Source organism: Leucoraja erinacea, chromosome 21, assembly GCF_028641065.1.
Source record: "Leucoraja erinacea ecotype New England chromosome 21, Leri_hhj_1, whole genome shotgun sequence".
Classification (NCBI taxonomy): domain Eukaryota; kingdom Metazoa; phylum Chordata; class Chondrichthyes; order Rajiformes; family Rajidae; genus Leucoraja; species Leucoraja erinaceus.
This window is the reverse complement of record NC_073397.1, coordinates 23,446,459-23,471,384: the sequence shown is the minus strand read 5'-3', so window position 1 is coordinate 23,471,384 and position 24,926 is coordinate 23,446,459. Positions and strand designations below refer to the sequence as shown.

Genomic DNA, 24,926 nt, shown 5'->3' with positions numbered 1-24,926 from the left:
CGCGGGCCGAGCGAGGCTAGTACGCACGCGCAGGGAGCTAGGGCCGCGGTCGGCGCGTGCGCAGTGGAGTCGGAGAGTGAACGATGGGGTGGCCGGGGATGGACCGAGGTGAGTGTGAGTGAGAGAGTGTGAGTGTGTGTGATTGAGTGTGACAGAGAGAGTGTGTGTGAGAGAGGGAGAGTGTGTGATTGATTGAGTGAGTGTGTGTGAGAGAGTGAGTGTGGGAGTGAGAGAGTGTGAGTGAGAGAGAGAGTGTCAGTGAGTGAGAGAGGATGGGTGTGGGGGAGAAAGGGAGAGGGGGAGAAAGGGAGAGGCTAGGTCGGGGAGAGGATGGGTCTGGGAGGGAGGAATAGAGAGGATGAGGTGTGTGCTGGGGCAGGGTGAGGGAGGGGAGCAGGGTGAGGGAGGGAGGGAAGAGAGGGTGGGTGAGGTGATGTATGTTGGAGGGGGAGGTTGGAGTGTAAAGGGGGGAGAGTGGTAGGGAAGTGGGATTGGAGGGACAGTGTGGGGAAGGGAAGTGGAGTGCGTGAGTGGGAGGGAGGAGAACCTTGGGGATGAAGGGGTTGGATACAGTTAGAGATAGAAACGAGAAATACAAATCATGAACACATTGAAACTGAAGCATTTGGCACCAAACTCTGTTTATCTGAATTCAAGATTTAATTCCAATTTGGTATAACAGTGGTTTTGTATTTGTTTGGTTTTACCCTTGTTATGCTACTCTAAATAATGTCACCTAGCTAATACAACTGCTTAATAATAAATTTGTCCTTGTTATTAATTTCTAATTCTGTAGTATGAAATGCTCAACACATTGAACATTACATTTTATTTTACAGGGTGGTAGAACAGCTGATGAAGCTTTGGAGGCAAGAAGGGTTACATTATGGCCATATTTGACACGCCAAAGGAGGCTTTTAGTGCCTTGCGTCCAATATGTGTTAAGATAACGAAGGAACAGACCATTACTAATGTACAGTGCCTTCAGTCACAGCTGCAGAATGTTGGAGATGCGGCATTACAGGATCTGCAGGAGTATGTATTGTTTCCACTTACATTTGCACTGAAGACACCTGGTCCAAAGCAAGACAGATTTCTTCAAATTGTCATGGAGTGTATTCATTTTATTATTTCTAGAACATGTGTGCGGAGACAGCAGCTCCTCTGTGAGCTGTTCTCTGACCTGACCCTTTGCCTGTCCTCCCCAGGCAACCATGGAAAGCTGGCCATAATCTCGGAAGAGCTTAAAATGGCTGCTGTCAAAGGACTTGATGCCCTACTGCATTCAGCTTATGGTGACATTGTGCTAAGTTTGTATGAGCCAGACATGCTACCTGTCCAAGGATTTGTTATCTCAGTGCTCTTAACCATCGCTGAGCATGAAAAATCAAGACAGCTCCAGATTCTTGCTCTGAAATGTTTGTTGACCCTGATTTTGCAATGTGATTGTTCTGAAATGCACTGTTCTTTTGACAACAGTGAACTGATTCAGGTTGGAAATCAACTTGCCTCGTTTTTGCCTGGGATCACTTTAGGAATGACGCGCATTATCTCTGGAGATGTTAAACAGGGTCATTTAGTAACAACCTATGCCATCAGAGTTTGGTATAAGGTGGTGTGTTTAGTCATGGCCAATGAACAACTGTCCAACAATATCCTTCATGACAAGAAAATGAATTTTGCAAAAGCGAGTAAACATGCTGAACTTGTAATCTGCAGAAAACCAGAATGGGTAAATAGCACTGCAAGCAAACTAGAGGTGCTTTTGCAGAAATTATGCAGTTGTGCTGCTGGCAACCAACACTGGAAAGTACGGTTAGAATTGGTTGAATTGGTTCATCATTTGTTGTCACACTGTAACAAATCACTCAAGGAATCCATCAGCCATCTGTTGGAGGTTCTTGTGAGACTCGTAGGTGATGAGAGACCAGAGGTGCAAACAAGATGTACTCAGGTTTTGAGACATGTATCTGAGCAGTGCGTGGTGTGGGAAAACAAAGATTTTGCAGATGTGCTATCGGATAATTTGCATGCACTTGCAACAGCCCTTCCAAGACTCATGAGAACTCAAGATGACCAGAGTAAATTGACATCATTAAACTTGTTACTTGGCTACATAAAATTATTAGGCAGTAAAGTCAATGTTGTTCTTAACTCAACGGTTCATCTTGGGCGTCTTTCAAAAGCACTGGTACAAATCCTAGAATTGGATGTGACAGATGTGCGGATTGTGGAAGAAAGACAATTGACTTCTGAAGCTGCACGTCTCCAGCAGCCAACACCCTGCTCAACATTGGACAAGCCGGCTACACAGAAAAAATACTTCAAATATTTTAACGAAGAACGTGTATTTACATTGCTTCAGCAGATTTGCAGGGTTTTGGGTTATTATGGTAATCTCTATCTGCTGGTGGATCACTTTATGGAATTATACCAAGAGTCTACAATGTACAGAAAACAAGCTGCATTGGTGATTAATGAACTATTGCTGGGAAGTGCTGGATTAGATGTGTGTATTCTGCATGAACGAGAAACTCCAGTTAGTACAGATGATTTTAAGGCAGTCATCACATCTATTGTTGAGGAATATACAAGTATGAACAACTGGCATTTGGTAACAAGTCTGGAGTCCGAATATGAAGCTGGCCTTGATAAAAACCAACCAAGATATCAAGATTTTACTGAAGGATTCCACAGTTATTCCCAATTCTCAACTTTAACAGTTCATACTATGAACAGTAATATCTGGCAAATCTGCATCCAACTTGAAGGGATTGGTTATTTTGCTCGAGTGTTAAATAAGGGATTATGTCTGCTTTTAATGACTACTCTTTACCCAGTGTTAGAAAAGGTTGGAGCTGAAACTTTACTTATTAGTCAAATGGCCAGAGGTACATTGGTAGACATATGCCAAGCCTGTGACTATGAGTCAATTCGTGAACTGATAAATCAGAATTTGGACTATTTAGTGAACACCATTTCACTGAATTTGAGAAGACTAGTTCAGCACCCTCATACACCCGGTGTTATCAGCGTCATGTTTAGCTATTCTGATGCCAGCTTTCTACCTTTGGTTGATGATGTGGTTCAGGATGTGCTCTTGTCACTTGATCTTTATCACAATGAAAAAGCTCAGCTAATTTTCACTGTCCTCCACTCCCTATTAATGGCCTTAGGTATGTGGTGTGCATTGAGTAAAATATACATACTAGAATGTGGTAAATGTGTGCATGCCTTGCCAAATAACTAAGATGGTGTATATTAAATACTGCTCTAAGCAAAAAGATTATACATTTACTTGAAGGTAGACAAAAATGCTGGAGAAACTCAGCGGGTGAGGCAGCGTCTATGGAGCGAAGAAAATAGGCAAAGTTTCGGGCCGCGACCCTTCTTCAGACTGAGAGAGTGGGGGGGGGGGGGGGGGAGCGGAAAGAAGAAAGGAGACATTGGGGCTGAGGGAGAGCTGGGAAGGAGAGGAGAAAGCAGGGACTACCTGAAATTGGAGAAGTCAATGTTCATACCGCTGGGATGTAAACTGCCCAAACGAAATATGAGGTGCTGCTCCTCCATTTTAGGGTAGGCCTCACTCTGGCCATGGAGGAGGCCCAGGACAGAAAGGGCGGATTCGGAATGGGAGGGGGGAGTTAAAGTGCTGGGCCACCGGGAGATCAGGTTGATTATTGCAAACCGAGCGGTCGGGCGAAGCGATCGTCAAGCCTACGCTTGGTCTCACCGATGTAGAGCAGCTGACACCTAGAGCAGCAGGATGCCATAGATGAAGTTGGAGGAGGAGCAGCTGCAGGATGACAAAACATGGGGGTATTGTCCCCCACCTCTCAAAGCATAGGGGGGACATGTCCCCCATGTACCCCCCAGGATTTCCGTCCATGGGATCAACAGTAGCTCTTTTCATACCATTATCCCAACCAAACACATCTCTCAACCCCCCCTCCTCTCTCAACCCCCCCCCCTCCTCAACCCCCCTCCTCTCAACCCCCCTCCTCTCTCACCCCCTTCCTCTCTCACCCCCTTCCTCTCTCACCCCCTTCCTCTCTCACCCCCTTCCTCTCTCACCCCCCACTTCTCTCTCACCCCCCCCCTCTCTCTTGCTCTTTCACATCTCCTCGAAAACACGACTCGCTAATTTTTACATATTCCGATAGAGATTTATGCCGTGGTCAAAATTTGCCTTATCTGAAAATGTCTGCATTATTTCTCGAGTTATTTATGAAAATATTCAAAAATTACAAATAACTTAGAAAATAAATGAGTTGCTGACGTCACAGTGGGTCTGCTCGCTCGCGCGGCCTGTGCGCACTGTTTTCCACAAACTACGGGTTACGTCACCCCCCCCCCCCCCAACTTAGTTACTTGGTCGCTGCTCGCCGTGAGCCCAGCAGCCCACTCACCGTGGGCCCGCAGCCCCCGCCCCTCTCCCCCTCTCCTCCTCCTCCCCCACCCCCCTCCTCTCCCCCACCCCCCTCCTCTCCCCCCCCCCCCCTCCTCTCGCCCATCTCCCCCCCTCCTCTCCCCCACCCCCCCTCCTCTCCGCCCCCCTCCTCTTCCCCCCCTCTTCCTCTTCTCCCCCCCTTCCTCCCCCCCTCCCCCCTCTCCTCCCTCCCCCCCCCCCCCCCCCTCCCTCCACCCCCCCCCCCCTCCTCTCCCCCCCCCCTCTTCCTCTTCCCCCCTCTTCCCTCTCCCCCCCTTCTTCCTCTCCCCCTTCTTCCTCTCCCCCTTCTTCCTCTCCCCCCCTTCTTCCTCTTCCCCCCTTCTTCCTCTCCCCCCCCTTCTTCCTCTCCCCCCCCTTCTTCCTCTCCCCCCCTCTTCCCTCTCCCCCCCTTCTTCCTCTCCCCCCCTTCTTCCTCTCCCCCCCTTCTTCCTCTCCCCCCCTTCTTCCTCTCCCCCCCCTTCTTCTCCCCTCTTCCTCTCCCCCCCTTCTTCCTCCCCCCCTTCTTCCTTCTCTCCCCCCCTCTTCCTCTCCTCTCCCCCCCTTCTTCCTCTCCCCCCTTCTTCCTCTCCCCCCCTTCTTCCTCTCCCCCCCTTCTTCCTCTCCCCCCTTCTTCCTCTCCCCCCTTTCTTCCTCTCCCCCCCTTCTTCCTCTCCCCCCCCCTTCTTCCTCTCCCCACCTTCTTCCTCTCCCCCCCTTCTTCCTCTCCCCCCCTTCTTCCTCTCCCCCCCCTTCTTCCTCTCCCCCCCCCCTTCTTCCTCTCCCCCCCTTCTTCCTCTCCCCCCCTTCTTCCTCCCCCCCCTTCTTCCTCTCTTCCCCCCCTTCTTCCTCTTCCCCCCCCTTCTTCCTCTCCCCCCCTTCTTCCCCCCCTCTTCCCCCCCTTCTTCCTCTTCCCCCCCCCTTCTTCCTCTTCCCCCCCCTTCTTCCTCTTCCCCCCCCCCTTCTTCTCTCCCCCCCCCTTCTTCCTCTCCCCCCCCTTCTTCCTCTCCCCCCCTTCTTCCTCTCCCCCCCTTCTTCCTCCCCCCCCTCTTCCCCCCCCCCTTCTTCCTCTCCCCCCCTTCTTCCTCTCCCCCCCTTCTTCCTCCCCCCCCCCCTCCTTCCCTCTTCCCCCCCCCCCCCCTCCCCCCCCCCCCCCCCCCCCGTCCCTCTCCCCCCTCTCCTCTTCTCCCTCCCCCCCTCCTTTTTTTAAAGTTTAAAAACGAGGGAGGGTGCATAAGGAGAAATGAGCAGCCCCTGCGCAGTTGTCGGCTGTGGGTAAGTGGTGGAATATTGAGTTGGGGAACGGGTTGCGTTGGGGGACCAGGCCTCCTGTGTGACAGGGACCCAACGGGTCCCACTTGGTCTAGTAATCTATAATATTGCATGCAAATGACAATATGTGGATTCGCCACTAGAGAGAGATAGTACTCTACATTGAACTAATAGTAGAAATAGATAAAGTGGATGGTTACCACTTTGGTTCTTTTAAATTTAATGGTTTAAAATAAATGCAATGACATTTTTTGTGATGCAAATGTTTAACTGCACAGTGTGAAGGAGTTTAATGGAAAATCATTTGATAATTGCAGTTGGGTGCTTTGTGCAAATTCATTGTGAAAATTGTTGCAGGTCCTTTTTCTTTGTTTGAAATAACATGTTTCTACACATAAAGTGATATTAAGTAACTTAAACATGTGCTTTGATGTAACTTGTGCTAAATTAATTTTCACATCTGTACTTCCAAGATGAGTCACTCGCATCAAAGCCATAAAGTATAAAGTTGAGGCCTACTTCAGTAACAATTAAAACCTATACCTTGCCCATTGCCACAGATCCTCCACATTGATATATTTACTCTTGGGTCCTTCCAATATGATGCTTGATGTTCATATAATTTCTTCTTTGTACCAATTTCAGCTTTGTCTTAAATATTATGCTGGTCATTCCTGACATTTAATGGCCCTCAGATCGCTGTTGCTAGCCATCTGATATTGCGTATCATGCACTGACATTGCAGTCCATGATTAACTGTGACCTTGTAGAATTGGTGGTGCAGCTGGTGAAAAGGCAATGTGCATGTCCCTGCTTGAGTGGTCTGTTTTATCATATACGATGCCTTAATCTTCCTGCATGGAGTACTACTGAAAGAAACCTTTTGGAAAAACAAAGAAGTTAGAAAACACTTGCCTCCAATTTCAGGGACAGTTTCTTCCCAATTGTTATCAGACGATTGAATAGTCCTCTTGTCAGCTAGAGTGCATTCCTGATCTCCCAACTATCTTATTGGACACCTTTGAACTATCTTTAATTGGATTTTATCAGACTTTATCTTGCACTAAATGTTGTATCCTTTATCTGTGCACTGTGGATGGCTCGTATATAGTCTTTTCTTTGCTTGGATAGCACACAACAAAAAACTTTTCACTGTACGTCGGAACTTGTGACAATAATAAACTAAACTAAGATCCATTCCGGAGACTTGAGCAGACTAGCATGTCACTGAACAAGTGCAAAAATGTTGGAGAAGGGGCAAAAAATTCCTCAGTGGCAGATCACCCCACCTGTTTATAATAAAAATGAGCAAGAGCAAGAACTATAGCTTTGAGGATATGGAACGTTGTCAAGTTTCGACATAATGTCAAGATGTAACTGGCATTGATTGGAGTGCAGAATTACCTACTGTATTAGTTTTTGCTGTCCTCAGCAGATAGCACAGCAAGTGATCTTTATGATAAGCTCTTAAACGTGCATACCACTGTACAAGCAACACCTTCAACTAAAGGAAATGTGTGGATATTGCAAAGATGGGAGAATGAAGTGTGCTCCTGGGTGTTGAGGGGGATCTGGTTGATAAGGGAATTCAAGGGGAGTATAAAAATAAAAGAGAAGTATAAAAAAGTAAGGATGAGTAGGAAGCCAGAAGATTGGGAAACTTAAAGAGCAACAGAAGATAACTAAAAAGGCAATATGGGGAGAAACGATACAAATGTAAGCTAGTCAAGAATATAAAGGATAGTAAAAGCTTATTTAGGTATGTGAAGAGGAAACAAGTAGTTAAGACCAAAGTTGGACCATTGAAGACAGAAAGAGGTGCATTTATTATGGGGAACAAGGAAATTGCAGACGAGTTGAACAGGTACTTTGGATCTGTCTTCACTAAGGAGGACACAAACAATTTTCCAGATGTACTGGTGACCAGAGGACCTAGGGTGATGCAGGAAATTCACATTAGGCAGGAAATGGTGTTGGGTAGATTGATGGGACTGAAAGCTGATAAATCCCCAGGGCCTGATGATCTGCATCCCAGGGTACTTAAGGAAGTGGCTCAAGACGTTGTGGACGCATTGGTGATCATTTTCCAATGTTCTATAGATTCAGGATCAGTTCCTGTGGATTGGAGGGTAGCTAATGTTATTCCACTTTTTAAGAAAGGTGGGAGAGAGAAAACTGAATTATAGACCAGTTAGCCTGCCATCAGTGGTGGGGAAAATGCCTATCCAAGTCCTTCTGCAGAGTCCCTGCTTTCTCTGCACTACCTGCCCTTCCACCTATTTTCATTTCATCCGCAACCCTGGCCACAAAGCCTTCAATTCCCTCATCCAAATCATTAATATATACCGTGAAGAGTAACGGCCCCAGCACGACCCCTGCGGAACTCTGGTTTTCTGGGTTAACTTAATTTTTCAACAGCTGAGCATTCTTTCCTTTGATTTGTGTGAATATATTTCCAGCCGCCCTCCCCCCAATTAAACTAAAAGTGTCTGTGCTTACATATACAGGCACTATTTGAAGAAGAGATATTCTTGTATCGTGACTGATACTTTTTTCTTGATCCGTCTCTGAAAGGTACATGCTTGTTACAAGCTTCAAAGGACGAGGATGTAGTTAGGATTGCCGGCCCTTTTTGGATGTATTTCTGGAGGTTTCTTAATGTGACTTCCTATACCTCCTTAAGCTCTCATCACTTGCAGCTCGATACATTCATCCATGTTATCATCACTATCCCTATCCCCTAGCGTGTGAATAGACTTTTCATTATCCTACCAAGCTTTCTTCCCCATTTGTAAAAGTAAAGCTTTTGCTTCACCTTTATTAAAGTGTGGTTTTGTGGTCTAGAGGCTGCATTAACAAAACAAGCAGAAAGATTATCCTTCAGAATGATTATTCAACCTCTGACATAGATAAAGTAATTATATCCTGGCACCTTTGTTGCAATTGGCTAAACCAATTGTCATTTAATCTTTGGATGACATCTTTTTGCTTCTCAAAAGCCTCTTTCCTCATCAGCTATAACATAATGGCCAGGCAATACAATATTATTTGTGTTCACACTTTATTTGAGATTCCTCAATGAATGTCACAACCTACCAGATTTGATAGTGCATCTTGTTTATAGCTGTTTAATTAAGTTTCCTCATCACATGCCACATTGCTGCCCAATAGTCTCTTTTCCCACAATTGTACACGTGTAATGCTGATTCCATCAGACTATGTTATTCCTTTATTTACCTGTTACATTAATCTGAAGAAGGGTTTCAACCCAAAATGTCAGCAATTCCTTTTCTCCAGAGAGGCATTCTGACCTGCTGAGTTATTCCAGTTTTTTGTGTCTATCTTCAGTTTGAAACCTGCATCTGCAGTTCCTTCCTACGCATTAATCTGACAGATTTGACCTAACATCTGTTAATGCTCCTGTTCCTCAGATGGAGCACATGTGATTTAGTCCCTTCATAATTTTTGATGTTGGCGATGTCTAAACATATTGTCTTTGCATTTCTAGTATTTTTAATGTTGTTGATCAAGAGTGTTTATAGAAAATAGAATACCCTAATTTTAATAATATTGCCTGCACTAGTTATTAAACTCTTGTGCCATTACAGATAGTCTCTGCTGAATTTAATAGAGATGTGAATCCAAAGATAAATATTTTTCACTGTTTAACTATTTGGCACTTAAAGACTTTTGTAAATTGAGAAATCACAAATTCAGTTTGTCAGATATTACTGAAATACTAAATAAAATAACCTATTAACCGTTCACCACAATACAGCTTGCTGGTTTCCACCTATGGATCCTGTTCAGAAAATGGGGAAATCTCATAAAGCCAGCAGATCTGATACCACAGCAGAAGAAATCCAGTGCTTTTTCCAGCAATATCAGAACCTAAAACGTCTAGCAGAGGGGGATATTGAAGGGATCGATCTGGACCAAGCAGGTAATTTTCTGGACAAAACCTTTCCCATAAAATGAAAGTGTGTCATTTTATCCTGGCTAAAATAGAAAACATAATCCTCAAGGCACACTGTGAAAGTAGTCACCTGTCATTTAGAAGACTGTGCTCCATTCATGTTTATGTAGCAGGCTAATACTCTAAAAATTGTATTGTGCGAGCTTTAGCTTGACTGTATTATGTTTTTGGGAATTACTTTAAAATTCAATCAGATTGTATGAACAGTCAGCTTTTTTCAAACGTGCAAGCTTTTCCCATGATTTAACCTATTAGCTGTAGGATGCAATGACTGAATAGCCCCAACTTTAGTGAATTATTTAATCCCTTCTCAACTGTTCAATGGCATTTCTACAATCATATTTTGCTTCATTGTGCCTCCTAATAATCTGCCTTTTCCTTTCTCATTTTATTTCCACCTTTCATATTTGTTTAAGCTCTTTTTATGCATTCATTCTTGAATGTCATACGATTTGTTCAATGTGATGTAGAGAAGATTCCCGATATCAGACCCACACAGTGTCTTAATCAGCTTACTTTTTGTCTTTTTCACATATCAACCATCCTTCACATTCAGTCTAATTTCAGAAGAGTATTTTTCCATTAACTCTGGATTACTGAGAGGAAATACAAAACTTAGTGAACATCGTGCTAACAGAATGATATAATGCTTGTTAATGCACAGGCTTTGTTATACCAAATATTAAATTCTGTATGATTTAATATTTCCTTGACTTTTTAAATATCTTCCATGATAATTGTTAAACTGGTGCCCTGCAAGGCTGAGTTCCCTATACATTCCTGACGATGCATCCAAATTTTGCTTTCAATGCATTTAAAGTTTACAGGTGACGCCACAGTAGTGAGCTGTATCTCAAGCAATGAAGAAACAAAGTACAGAAAGGAGATTGAGAGCTCAGTAGCATTATGTCAAGATGATTTCTCCCTCGGTGTTAGCAAACCAAAAGAACTGGTGATCGACTTCATGAAAAAGGATGAAGTACACACATAAATAAACATAAATATCATGACAGTTTGTCCTGGTACAACAATATTGACGCTACGATCAACAAAGCACACCAAAATCTCAACTTTCTCAGAAAGAAATTTGGCGTGTCTCCAATAACACCGAAACCATAAAAGGCATCATATCTAGATGTGTCACAGCTTGGTATGACATCTACATTAGCCACAAGAAGTTGCAGAAAATTGTGAATGTAACCCTGTCTGTCACGCAACCGAGCTTCTTTGTCCTTCACCCCACCATCAACTCCATCTACATTTAGCTGCCTTGGGAAAACAGTCAACAAAATCAACAACCACTCACACCCCCGGTCAGTCTCTCTTCTCCCTGGTCATTCTCTCCTCTTCCCATCAGAAGATATAAAAGCTTGAGGGCATGTATCACCAGATGCAAGAACAGTTTCTGTCCTACTATTAGACTTGAACAGGCCTTTCATATGCTAAGGATAAACTCTCGATCTTCCAATCCAATCTATCTTATCAGGGCCCTTGCACTTTTTGCTCTCTGCACCTTCTCAGTACCTGTAATATGATATTTCTATACTGTTTTTTCTTTTGTACTGCCCGTTGTTCTCATAAATGGTATTATTTGCATGGATAACACAAAACATTTCACTGTATCTTGGTACACGTGATAATAATAAACCAGTACCAAATAGCTCTCAAACAGTGATGCTGAACACGTCTCTACACGCAGCAACTAATAAAATAGAAAGCCATTTTATTTGTTGAGATTTCATGCAACTGAATCTTTAAAATTACTGCTATTGAAATCTGCTATGAAATTTGTTTAATGGCCTCCAACAACCTTTTTCCATGGGCATTAAGACCAAAATCACTGGGAAACGAAGTTCTAACTTCTACATTGTCTGTCACCAAGACCACCACATTCCACCTCCATAACATGTTACTCGTCTGCCATTGTCTCAACTCAACTCGTTGTTGCCACCATCCGCTGGTTTGTTACCCACAGATTTCTCATTTCCTGGCCAGATCCTGTCTGCATGAACTTGAAGTTAGACACAAAAAACTTGAGTAACTCAGCGGGCCAGGTACCATATCTGGAGAAAAGGAATAGGTGACATTTTGGGTCGAGTCCCTTCTTCAGACACGAAACATGGCCTATTCCTTCTCTCCAGAGATGTTGCCTGAAGCACTGACATACCATTCATTACATCTTCAAGACATAGGAGCAAAATATACCCATTCAACCCATCGCATCTACCCTGCCATTCAATCATGGCTGATCTATTTTCCCCTTCAACCCTATTCTCCTGTCTTCTCTCTGTAACCTTTGACGCTCTTTCTAATCAAAAATCCATGAACCTCAAGCTTAAAAGTACTCAATGTCTTGGCCTCCCCACCTGTCTATGGCAAAGAGGTCCACAGATTCACCACCCTCAGGCTTAAGAAATTTTGAACATCATATATATTCTGAGACTGTGCTCTCAAATTCTAAATTCATTACTGGGAACATCCTTTCCGTGTTCACACAATCTAGACCTTTCATTATGCAGTAGGTTTCAATGAGATCCCCCCCCTCAACCTTCTAAACTTCAGTGAGAAGGCCCAGAGCCTTCAAGTGCCTCTCGTATGTTAACCCAATCATTCTCGTAAACCAAAGTCAGCATGTCCTTCATCAGATATGGAGCCCAAAGCTGCTCAAAATATTCCAAATATGGCCTTACCAGTGCCTTGCTTTTAAATTATAGTCCCCTTGAAATGATTGCTAGCATTGCATTTGCCTTTTTACCGCCAACTTAACTTGCAAATTAACCTTTTTGGGAATCCTGCACTAGCATTCCCAGGTCTCTTTGCACCTCCGATTTCTGAATCCTCTCTCCATTTAGAAAATAGCCTACGCATTTATTCCTTCTACCAAAGTGCGTGGCCATACACTTTGCTACACTGTATTCATTTGCCACTTCTTTGCCCACTCTCCCAACCTGTCCAAGTCCTTTTACAGCCTCCCAGCTTCCTCGCCACTAGCTGCCTCTCCACGTATCTTGGAATTGTCCGCAAACCTAACCACAAACCCATCAACCCATTAATAATTATTGGTGAATTAAATAATTCACCAATAATTAATATATTCGGGGCTATTTTGCGGCACTTACCAAATGCTTTCAGAAAATCTTACCATGCTCATCAGTTTCCCATTATCCACTTCACTCGTATTACTTCAGAGATCTCCAATTGATCAAACATGATTTCCCTTTCACACAACCACACTGGCGTGGTTGGGTAACCTTGAACTTTTCAAAATGTGCGGTTATTAAATGTTCTGTAATAGCTTTTAACAATTTCCCTACAACTGAAGTTAAGCTAGCTGGCCTGAGTTTCTTGCTTCAGATCCCAATTTTAATACGGAAAATAATTTATTTCAGGAGAATGAGTGGTTGTTAAAAAGTGTTTTCACTTCTTAATGCAGTGTCAGCGTCCGTGCTGTTAAATGCCAACATTTCTCCAACATTACTGTCCAGAGGTTTGCTGTGCTCTACACCTAAACTATGTAATATTTTAAATTGTTATTTTGGGAAGCTGCAGACTGCAGAGCAATTTGAAGAAGAAAGATGCAATTGGAGCCTCAAAAGAAATTGATTTCCAAGGAAACCTCTTTGAAGCCCTTCAGACCCGAAACTTTTTAAATTTTAGCAAAGTACAAAGTTAAGCAGAAACCTATATGTATGCTCTTCATGTGCACGGTTATGTCCTTTGGTTAGAAAATCCTTTTGAAATATTGTGCGAATAAACCCATTAAATGTTGATCTACACGTGCATATAGCCAAAGACCAAGAGATGCCCATTAATGTTATCTTATGTTTTTGAAGAGAAAACCTGCAAATTAAGAAAACCTGAGATCAAAACAAATGCTGCAAACACTGAGCAGGTCAGGCATCATGTGTGAAGAGAAATAACATTTCAGGTCAATGATTCGTTTTTGGAACTGCTGAATGGCATTTTCTGTTTTGATCTTTTTTGCTTTTTATTTATAACTTAATGTGAAAGACAACACCAATTATCTTAAATTTACCACTGTCTGGATTATTAGGTCCGATATTCAAACCAGGGCCTGGTTTATTTGATGGTCACTGTTATAAAATGGTTTGCTGACATTTTGATATAACAAAATGTTTTGGTATGTCTGCTCTGTTTTAGAATGTGAAACTCCCAATCAAGCTGATTCCAACGCTAGCTATGACCCCCCTGATGTGAAGAAAGAGCTACCAGCACATATCCGCATTGCCAAGGATGTGATGGAAAGATGCATTCATCTCTTATCAGACAAAAACATTAAACTGCGACTGAAGGTCTTGTATTTTTCTGTACCTGGAAGATAGAATGTAAAATTTTCACACGTTTTCTGAGTATCTTTTGAGGGTTTTATTTTTCGTCTCATAAAAGATGGTTCTATGAGCAAAAACAAGCATCATCTGTGATTCTGTACAAAAGAGAATGTAGATAACTTGGGAGTGGAAAAATCCCCATATAGATGAAATTATTTAGTATGTTTTCCCGCTCATGTCGTTAGTATGATTTGATCTTTAAGTTACTTTTATTCAAAATTAAAATAGTTTCCATTTCTTAAGGAATGGCTTTGGTCAGTTGCAAGTCTAGAAATAGATCAGTGACTATGAGGTGCTTTTAGTAGTTGAATTTTGGTGGACCAACAAGCAGGTTGGAGGACATCGGTTGCTGGCAGGAAGGGAGGTTGGGATAAATGTTTGGGAGGAGGTGTTGGCAGACATAAAATCAGCAAACCAAAAGACGAGGATGGTATCTTAAGATATATTGAAGCACGTCGTAAACCGTTTTCTCCATGTAGAGCCTGCAAAGTTATGGGCCATGCATGCTTCAATGATAATTATGGCTTATAGCATGCATTGGGGCCACTGCTCCTTTCCAAAATTCTCTGTGTCACTGCATTAGCTCCACTAGAATCTCCCATTAAAATGTAGTAGTGTAATATACAAAATTGTGGTGCTTTTCCTCTAATATCTAGACCACATTTCTTGGAATTGTGGTCCAGAAATTAATAGTCTTGATGGTTTAGTTTTAATTTGTACGTAAAAGATAAACATCATGACTTGATTAAAATGTATATGCTCTCCCCTCCAAACTGGTTACCAAACTCGCAGAACTGGGTCTCTGTGCATCCCTCTGCAACTGGATCCTCGACTTCCTCATCCACAGACCACAGTCTGTTCGGATTGGTGGAAATGTGTCAGCCTCGATAACAATCAGCACGGGAGCACCTCAAGGCTGCATGCTCAGCCCCCTGCTGTACTCACTCTATACCAATGACTGCGTAGCCTACCACAGTGCGAACTTCATCATCAAGTTCGCTGACGACACCACTGTTGTGGGGCGTATCACTGATGGGGATGAGTCAGAATATAGAAGGGAGATCGAGCAACTGTCCATATGGTGCCAGCGCAATAACCTGGCCCTCAACACCAGCAAAACCAAGGAACTGATTGTGGACTTTGGAAGGAGTAGGAGGGGGACCCACAGCCCCATTTATATCAATGGGTCGATGGTTGAAAGGGTCAAGAACTTCAAATTCCTGGACGTGCACATCTCTGAAGATCTTTCCTGGTCCGAGAACACTAACGTAATTATCAAAAAAGCTCATCAGCGCCTCTACTTCCTGAGAAGATTACGGAGAGTCGGTTTGTCAAGGAAGACTCTCTCTAACTTCTACAGGTGCACAGTAGAGAGCATGCTGACCGGTTGCATCGTGGCTTGGTTCGGCAATTTGAGCGCCCTGGAGAGGAAAAGACTACAAAAAGTAGTAAAGACTGCCCAGTCCATCATCGGCTCTGACCTTCCTTCCATCGAGGGGATTTATCGCAGTCGCTGCCTCAAAAAGGCTGCCAGTATCATCAAAGACCCACACCATCCTGGCCACACACTCATCTCCCTGCTACCTTCAGGTAGAAGGTACAGGAGCCTGAAGACTGCAACAACCAGGTTCAGGAATAGCTACTTCCCCACAGCCATCAGGCTATTAAACCTGGCTCGGACAAAACTCTGATTATTAATAACCACTTGCTGCTATTTGCACTTTATCAGTTTATTTATTCATGTGTGTATATATTTATATCATGGTATATGAACACATTTATCTGTTTTGTAGTAAATGCCTACTATTTTCTGTGTGCTTAAGCAAAGCAAGAATTTCATTGTCCTATACAGGGACACATGACAATAAACTCACTTGAACTTGAACTTGCTGAAATATAAATTGGACCATTCACCATCAATAATGGAGAGAGTTCGGTTTGTGGCCCAGAACCTTTTGCCATTAATGAGCAGTGAACCTACACACACTATTGTAGTACCACTGACCTTTTGCAGATTGTCTTATTGTCATCTTGCTAGCAGATGTTACAATCCTAAATTGTGAGCTCTGCTGTATATCCATAAGCTTCACCAGATGGCAAAGATGCCAAAGACATATCAATATGTTTTATTCTGAAGAACAATCACACAAGGACTCATTCCATTTGAATGTCCTTCATACTTGGAAACACTAAAACTGTGAAAATCACAATAATTAAAATATATATATATTAATGTTTAATTAAGACTATATTTAATGTTAACAATTTTATATTAACCATCTAATTCTTCCCCCAATCTATTCAGAACCAATTTTTACACAGCAAGTTTTCTTTAACACAGAGGGTGGTGGGTGCCTCGTAAATACTGCCAGAGATGGTGGTTAGCATGGACATGGTGGACCAAGACATATGTTTTTGTGTTATATCCATCCAATCTAACTCGGGTTCGGCAGTTAAATTCCCTGAAGTAATGCAGCAAATTATTCTTGCACCACTGAATTATATGTGGAGTTGAACATAGAATGTGGGAATTGCTCAAGCAATAAGCTTGGGACTTCTGTATTTAAAATACTTAAATTCAGAAGATTTGAACCAGCAGATCTTATGGATCCATAACGTAGATATAACAAGTGTATTTCAATCAGCCTGTCTGAGCACAGTAAAAATGTCTTTATAGCAAGTGCTTGCTTCTGATTGCAAGATAAATGCAATGAATATATATAGCGTATCTCTGTTTTGACTAATTCTTTCAACCAACTGCCTCATCACTTAGTGATCTGAAACAATCTTTTTACACAATACAGGTCTTGGATGTTTTGGAACTGTGTGTGATTGTTCTTCAGAATAATCTGAATGAACTGCTTCCAATGATACACCGTGCATGGAATCCACTGGTACAAAGATTGATCAATGATGAATCCCTCGTTGTCCTCAGGGCATTCAAGGTAAAATGATATTTCCTACCAATTGCCTTTGGTGAATTTATGTGCCTCGCATGATTTCATGTAAACCAAAGTAAGATATATAGATACATAGACAATAGGTGCAGGGGTAGGCCATTCGGCCCTTTGTGCCAGCTAATTCAATGTGATCATGGCTGATCAAGCATTTGGGGTTTTGGTCTCCAAATTTGAGGAAGGACGTCCTTGCTATTGAGGGAATGCAGCAAAGGTTCACAAGGTTAATTCTCTTCTGAGGCAGAGAATTCCACAAATTCACAACTCTGTGTGAAAATGTTTTTCCTCATTTCAGTTCTAAATGGCCAACCCTTTATTCTTAAACTGTGGCCCCTCGTTCTGGACACCCCCAACATCGGGAACATGTTTCCTGCCTCTAGCGTGTCCAATCCCTTAATAATCTTATATGTTTCAATAAGATTCCCTCTCATCCTTCTAAATTCCAGTGAATACAAGCCCAGTCGTTCCATTCTTTCACCATATGACAGTCCCGCCATCCTGGGAATTAACCTTGTGAACCTATGCTGCACTCCCTCATTAGCAAGAATGTCCTTCCTCAAATTAGGAGACCAAAACTGCACACAATACTGCAGGTGTTTTATGCTGACTTCTTTACCAACCATTTGCATGCCTATGAATGAAAAGCAATGAATATTAAAGTCTGTTCTGGATGTCAAATTTGTCATGATTGTTTCCTGGGTGATGAGTCGTTTCCACCTTTGTTTCTAGGTGCTGTGCACCTTGGCTGATACTGGTGGAGATTTCCTGAGGAGCCGAGTTTCTAAAGACATTTTGCCAAACGTGACCAGATCTTTAGCAAGTCAAGCCAAGGCCAGTGTCAAGGCTGGGCCCATTTATAGCCACACACTGTCCTACAAACTTCAATTAGCTGTGCTTCAGGGCCTTGGAAAACTATGTGAGAAATTGGAACTTTGTAAGTATGTGCTTCTGATGTCAATTTTTGAACTCTTGAACCATGGCTTGTCAATCAATCAATCAATCAATCAAGTTTTATTCGTCACTTGCACACAAGTGCAAGTGAAATGAATTTGCCAGCAGCAGTACAATAAAAAAAGAACACACAATACACAATAAAAATTTACACAAACATCACACCACAAACATCCATCACTGTGGTGGAAGGCACACAATTTGGCCAGTCCTCATCCATTTTCCCCCGTGGTCGGGACCTCAACCCTTTGCAGGGTGTCAATATACACCACAATGATATCACTATATTCCATGTCCTTCATGAATACCGATTCAAAGTAATCATTTAGTACCTTGCCTACTTGCTCTGACTCCAAGCATAAATTACCTTTATCCTTGGTTGGTGCTGCCCTAGTTACCCTTTTGTTTTTAAAAAGCCTAGAATTCTTGTTAAACTAATTCGAAGGGTCTCGATCCGAAACGTCGCCCATTCCATCTATCCAGAGATGCTCCCTGTTCCGCTGAATTACCCCACCATTTTGTGTCTACGGTGTAAACCAGCAACTGCAGTTCCTTCCTATCTTCATCAATGACATTACATGGCTCCTTTTGGCCCTCTTAATTCCCCACTTGAATTCTCCCCTGTATCTTTAAATTCTTTAAAGGTACTTATTTCATTTTCCTAAACATTACATATGCTTTGTGTCTTTTTGATCAAATTTCCAACCTTCCTCATCCATGCTTCGCTTATCTTTCCATCCTTGTGTCTCCACCTTACTGGAATGCGCTGGACTCTGAATAGCTGGTCTGTAAATGGCTCTCACATGACAGATGTGAACTTGCACAAATAACAGCTGATCCCAATTTACTCTTCCAAGCTCCTGCCTAATGTGGTAATTAGTGTAATCGCAGTATAGTACTTTTCCCCGAGTTCTGAACGTATCCTTATTCATAACTATGTTTCAAAGAGTGATGATTACCTCTTAAAATCCATATTAATCAATGACCGTTATACCTTTTCAAAATTAGTGACAATGTTCAGAGAAGTTCACGGTCTTTTTCCTCATTAACGTTAAATCTCAAAATGTTACCAACATTATATTTCCTTCTAGAAAATAAGTTGTTTACTTGTCACTTAAGTTGTGGGAACACAACATTGTGTAGCTGTGCATGCACCACTAATTAGGTACTAATTCTTTGTTACAATTTAAAAAAAACTTCAAGAATAAAATAAAACTCACATGTTATCTCCGGGATTAAGAGGTGAATGTATCTAACAGGTATCTGATCCGTCACAAATACTTGGACTGTGGAGTGCCTTTTTTTAATTTAAACATTGAGTTAGCTGCACAATGGGAACAGGATTGATTACAGATAAAGCTGCAAATGATGAATAGAAAAACATGTCTGTTACACTCTCCGGAGTGAACATTTTGGATCGATGAAGTGTTGCCATTCTGAAATGTCGTTGTTAACCTCTTTCACGCCAATTTAGGTGCTTGATCTTCCAAGTATTTCCAGCATCTGCACATTTTATTGCTTTCAGGTGATCATTAGATGTTTCACTCAGCGGAAAGAAGAATGACCGATGTAGCATATTACCTTATTTAATTTCAATAATCGGTTTCGGTCATCAACTCATCCTAAATCGGAACTGACCTTGATGTTGATATTGTGCCAAATATAAAAATTTTCAAAATGATAATATCCAGTATCTGGTCAAATATTGAAGTGTCATAAAAAAGCTTTGACCTTTGCAGGGGATAAAAATACATATTTTCTTGTGCAGGTGAGAGTGACCTCGATATGGTAGCTAGCACCTGTTTACCATACCTGAGCAGCAGGCAGCCACGGAAACTTCAGGAAGCAGCCTGCAGGTAATCCACAAATCACAAATTTAAATAATTTATGAAGAATTTATCCTTCAACAAGAGAGGTGCTTCCCTATACTCTTTTTATTGCCTTTATTTTTTTTATATCCATTTATCTTATTGCAAAGATCTTAACTGCCTGGACAAGATGGCGGATGTGCAGGAGTGGGCGCCGTCTGTGTATGGCAGCCTGCCTGCAGTCCGTCTCTACACTTTTTTAAAATTTTAATTTATTTTAAATCTTGTTAAAAAATGTTAGTGGAGGTCTTCTATGTGGGGGGTGGGGGTGGGGAAGGGGGAAACTTTATTTCTTAGTCACCTGCCTGGTTGGAGAGGCAGCATCCCTCCAAGCTGCTTCTTCGCCCCGTCCTCGCGGCCTACCATCGAGAATGGAGCGGCGTTTCCTGTCGGGACCGGGCGGGACTACAGCTTCGGCGGCAGTGCAGCGCTGGGATACCAACACGGAGCAGGTGATGCATTACCGGGTCGCCGTGCGGTAAGCTCCGGAGCGCTGTGGCCGTCGATCCCAACATCGCGGAGCTGGGGCTGCGGGCGTCTGGCCGCGTGCGGCGCTGGATTTGGTGCGCAGCAGAGCCAGGGATCGAGTTCACCAGGGTCGGAGCTCCAACCGGCGTGGCCTGAGGACTACGAGTGCCGCAGTCTCCGGGGAGGAGGCAGCCGCTCCAGACTTTCCAAGCCGTTGAGGAATGTTTCACCCGACGCCGAAGTTCCATCTTCACGGCAAGAGGGCCCTGAAAATCATCGGACTGGCTGCAAGGCCACAAATGGGCCCCGACCTCGGGTGTTTCACAGAGGAAGAGGGCTTAACTTTCTGGTGCCTTTCCCCACAGTGGAAATTTTTGATTCTGCTGTGGGGGGACGTTTGTGTTGAACTCTATAATGTGTTGTGTCCATTTTATTCATTTAAAAAAAAAACTTTTTCTATGGTTTGTATGGAAACTTATTATTTAATTTATGTAAAGCACTTTGGTGTCAATGCGAGTTGACTTAAAACGTGCTATATAAATGAAAATTACTTACTATATAATTAAAACTCAAATCTTGACCACTTCCTGTTTGCACTGCATATTGATTTTAGAAAAAACACTACCACTTACGGCTGTGATTTTTGGCCATCTTACTCAGAGTCCCCCTCCGCTGCGCAGGACAATAGGATTTTATGCATTGATGAAAAATAAAATACTTATTAATGTTTAAAAATTGTTGAGATTCTCTCTCGTCAATCATGCCATGAAGGCCATGCTCCTTCCAGGGGGAGGGACTATAAACCCCAGAAGTGTGGTGTGTGGCTCAGTCTCTGCAAGATGGGGGAGGGGGAGGTCACGACTCTCTCTTAGGTGACCTTGCACCCTGCTTGAAATGGTATGAAACTGCACTTGAAATTGGTGGCTTTGCACCCTGCTTGAAGTGGCATGAAACTGCACTTGAAACTGCAGCATCTGCAGTTCTTTCCTACACACATACAGTGCCCTCCATAAAATTTGGGATAAAGACCCATCGTTTATTTATTTGCCTCTGTACTCCACAATTTGAGATGTGTAATAGAAAAAAATCACGTGGTTAAAGTGCACATTTTTATAAAGGCCATGTCAGATTTTAATAAAGGCCATTTTTATATATTTTGGTTTCACCATGTAGAAGTGACAGGTGTGTTTATACATAGTCCTCCCATTTCAGGGCACCATAATGTTTGGGACACATAACTTCACGGGTGTTTGTAATTGCTCAGGTGTGCTTAGTTGCCTCCTTAATGCAGGTATAAGAGAGCTCTCAGCACCTAGTCTTTCCATCACCTTTGGAAACTTTTATTGCTGTTTATCAACATGGGTTGTGCCAATGAGAGTCAAAGAAGCCATTATGAGAGTGAGGAACAAGAATAAAACTGTTAGAGGCATCAGCCAAACCTTAGGCTGACCCAAATCAACTGTTTGGAACATCATTAAGAAGAAAGAGAGCACCGGTGAGCTTACTAATCGCAAAGGGACTGGCAGGCCAAGGAAGACCTCCACAGCTGATGACAGAAGAATTCTCTCTTTAATAAAGAAAAAACAAACAAACACCTGTCCGACAGATCTGAAACACTCTTCAGGTGTGGATTTGTCAATGACCACGGTCTGCAGAAGACTTCATGAACAGAAATACAGAGGCTACACTGCAAAATGCAAACCACTGATTAGCTGCAAAAATAGGGCGGCCAGGTTACAGTTTGCCAAGAAGTACTTAAAAGAGCAACCACAGTTCTGGAAAAAGGTCGTGGACAGATGACATGAAGATTCACTTGTATCAGAGTGATGGCAAAAACAAAGTATGGTGGAGAGAAGGAACTGCCCAAGATCCAAAGCATACCACCTCATCTATGAAACACAGTGGTGGGGGCGTTATGGCCTGGGCATATATGGCTGCTGAAGATACTGGCTCACTTATCTTCATTGATCATACAACTGCTGATGGTAGTAGCATAATGAATTCTGAAGTGGATAGACACATCCTATCTGCTCAAGTTCAAACAAATACCTCAAAGCTCATTGACCAGCGATTCAATCTACAGCAAAACAACAATACCAAACATATTGCAAAAGCAACAAAGGAGTTTTTCACAGCTTAAAAAATGGTCAATTCGTGAGTGGCCGTCAATCACCCAATCTGAACCCAATTGAGCATGCCTTTTATACGCTGAAGAGAAAACTGAAGGGTACTAGCCCTCAAAACAAGCATAACATAAAGATGGCTGCAATGCAGGCCTGGCAAACCATCATCAGAGAAGACACCCAGCAACTGGTGATGTCCATGAATCACGGACTTCAAGCAGTCATTGCAAGCAAAGGATATGCAAAAAATACTAAACATGACTACTTACATTTACATGACATTGCTGTGTCCCAAACATTACGGTGCCCTGAAACGGAGGGACAATGTATAAACAGCTGGAATTTCTACATGGTGAAACCAAAATGTATAAAAATGATTTTCAAATCTATTACAAATCTCAAATTGTGGGGTACAGAGGCAAATAAATAAATGATGGATCTTTGTCCCAAACATTATGGAGGGCACTGTGAAATGGAGCTTTCAGCCTCTGCCAAATTAGCTGATCTCCACGAGATTGAGATACAGTAATTGTTCTCAGTGCTTGATGTACGAGAGGAGTGACCGAAATAAATAAGTCTTTGGCACTGACCTGAGCAAATATAAGAAAATTGGTAGAAATAAACCATCAATCTAATTTGTATAAAATGATTGCGCTTGATATCAAATGAGAATATCTTTCATGTATGTATAACATCTTCTTTTCTTTCACCAGTGTTTTTGATCATCTAGCTGAAGTTGATCCTGATGCCACTTGGCTCATTGTGAATGAACTTTATTGCCCAGATGTTTACAAGCCACCACATACTAGCCTTCCGCCCATCCAGCTCTCTGGAATGGGTAAACAAAGGAATGAATTCATGGATAACGTTGTTCAACTTCTGCATAATTTATGACATGGGCTGTGCTACCATGTCTGTGTGAAACTAAAGCTGCTCTCAGTATCATGCAAACAACCAACTTTTTTGTTGGTGTATTAATTCCTTTGAGGGCAAGCATTTATTTTTGGAAGGATGCATAATTTCGTCCCAATGGTCTTTACACCAGGTTTCCTGGCTTGTTTGACAACAACATCATGAAAGATTTACCAAAAAGACAATTTGATCATCGGTGATGCATGGCAACAATGGCTCACAGAAGGATTTTGCATATTGTAATTGTCAGTGATCTTGTTTGATCAATTTCAGTGGATAGAAATTATTGCAGAAGCTGCACCTGAAATACTGTAGTCCAGGCGCCTTCTCTTGCTGCCTTTTAGCTCTCTCCATAAATAAATTATGCACTTTTGAGATACAGAAGGTGTGTGATTAACATACAGGTATGCATGGGTTGACATATTTGTAACTGCACTAACCTTGTCTAAATCTTTGCATTTGCATTCAGGATCTTAAAGGAACTTCAAGTTGAGATTGAATTGAGTCATTAAACGACTGAACCAACTTTAGGATACTTATCATTATCAACCATGGGGCTGCAGAATATAATGAGATAATTTACTGTAGAAGCTTATCAATATTTGCTTCACATAAGCATCTTACATAAAGATAGATACATTTCAGAATCTGAGGGGAAGTACTATACTGATTAACAATTTTTTTTTAGTTTGAAGTTTTAAGTACAAACTGCCATTCGTTAATGCAGCAATTTTGTCCCATTTACTGCAAACGCAGCAATGCTGGTTGCTCCACATTTAAAATGTCTTGACTTCAAGATTGTTGGTTATCTTCAGGATACCCTGAAACAGGGATGTCATAGCAGGCCCTTCTGGTGTTTGAGGCAAGTTACAAATTATTAAACTGCACCAGATAACATGAGTAAGAGTTTATGGAAATTTCTCCTGATTGCTCAAACCTCAAACTTGTGCCTTGAGAAAAGGTGAAGTGATCGAGGTGGTAAGACATGTGTTACTCCTACACCTTTTGTAAAGCAGCTTGTTTTTAATAATTGCTCTGCTTTTAATGCCAGTTTTGACTGTAAAAAACTGGCTTCCAGCATCTTCCAATATTTTTTTAATCCAATTATGTTAATTCTAATACCAAGCAGGTGGTGGCAGCAGTAAAGCAGAATTGTGTGGGCATGAGTACATGTTAGCCACAGAGGTGAAAAGAGAAATTACTTTATTGCAAAGTTAAAGGACTTCACTCGCATTGTATATGTTTTGGGGGAAAAAAAGCATTTCCATAAGTTAGCGTGGACTTTAATAAAGATTTTTAATGTTTGAAGCGTGACCTTTATTTGTTTAACGTGTGAGAGATTATGTAGGGAATTGAATATATAACGCAAGAAGAAACATTCAACACAGTTAGACTATATTTATATTTATGGGATATATATTTATCTACATGAGCATCCTCCCACCTTATTTCATCTGGTCCCCTCTTGGTATTTCTAAATTCCTCATAGGTTTATGTAGTTCATAATATATGTGCTGCTTGCTTCAATTAATTCAAGTGGTAGCATGCTCTACTTTCTAACTTCTCTGGACAAAGAAATTCTCTTGAGCACTTTACTGGATTTATTGGTGACTGTCATGCATTT

At 42.2% G+C, this 24,926-nt stretch overlaps 2 protein-coding genes across 2 annotated transcripts in view; one reads left to right on the top strand and one right to left on the bottom strand.

Annotated features, from left to right (window-relative positions):
- Positions 1–24,926, bottom strand: part of LOC129707403 (protein-glutamine gamma-glutamyltransferase 2-like) — a 276,786-nt gene that overhangs the window by 134,016 nt on the left and 117,844 nt on the right. The window lies entirely within an intron of this gene.
- On the top strand, positions 52–24,610 carry tti1 (TELO2 interacting protein 1). The gene is made up of 8 exons (XM_055652409.1): positions 52–108; positions 840–3,176; positions 9,477–9,641; positions 13,836–13,987; positions 16,828–16,968; positions 17,710–17,914; positions 19,700–19,787; positions 23,104–24,610. Exons 2-8 carry the CDS (start codon positions 887–889, stop codon positions 23,282–23,284), a joined length of 3,222 nt encoding a protein of 1,073 aa, XP_055508384.1. The 5' UTR covers positions 52–108; positions 840–886; the 3' UTR covers positions 23,285–24,610.

Excerpts from the sequence above, each read along its gene's own strand:
- tti1 (XM_055652409.1), top strand. The coding sequence starts at position 887 with ATGGCCATATTTGACACGCCAAAGGAGGCTTTTAGTGCCTTGCGTCCA. Across the intron at positions 9,642-13,835 it reads GATCGATCTGGACCAAGCAG|AATGTGAAACTCCCAATCAA; the intron begins GTAATTTTCTGG and ends GCTCTGTTTTAG. Across the intron at positions 19,788-23,103 it reads CTTCAGGAAGCAGCCTGCAG|TGTTTTTGATCATCTAGCTG; the intron begins GTAATCCACAAA and ends TTCTTTCACCAG.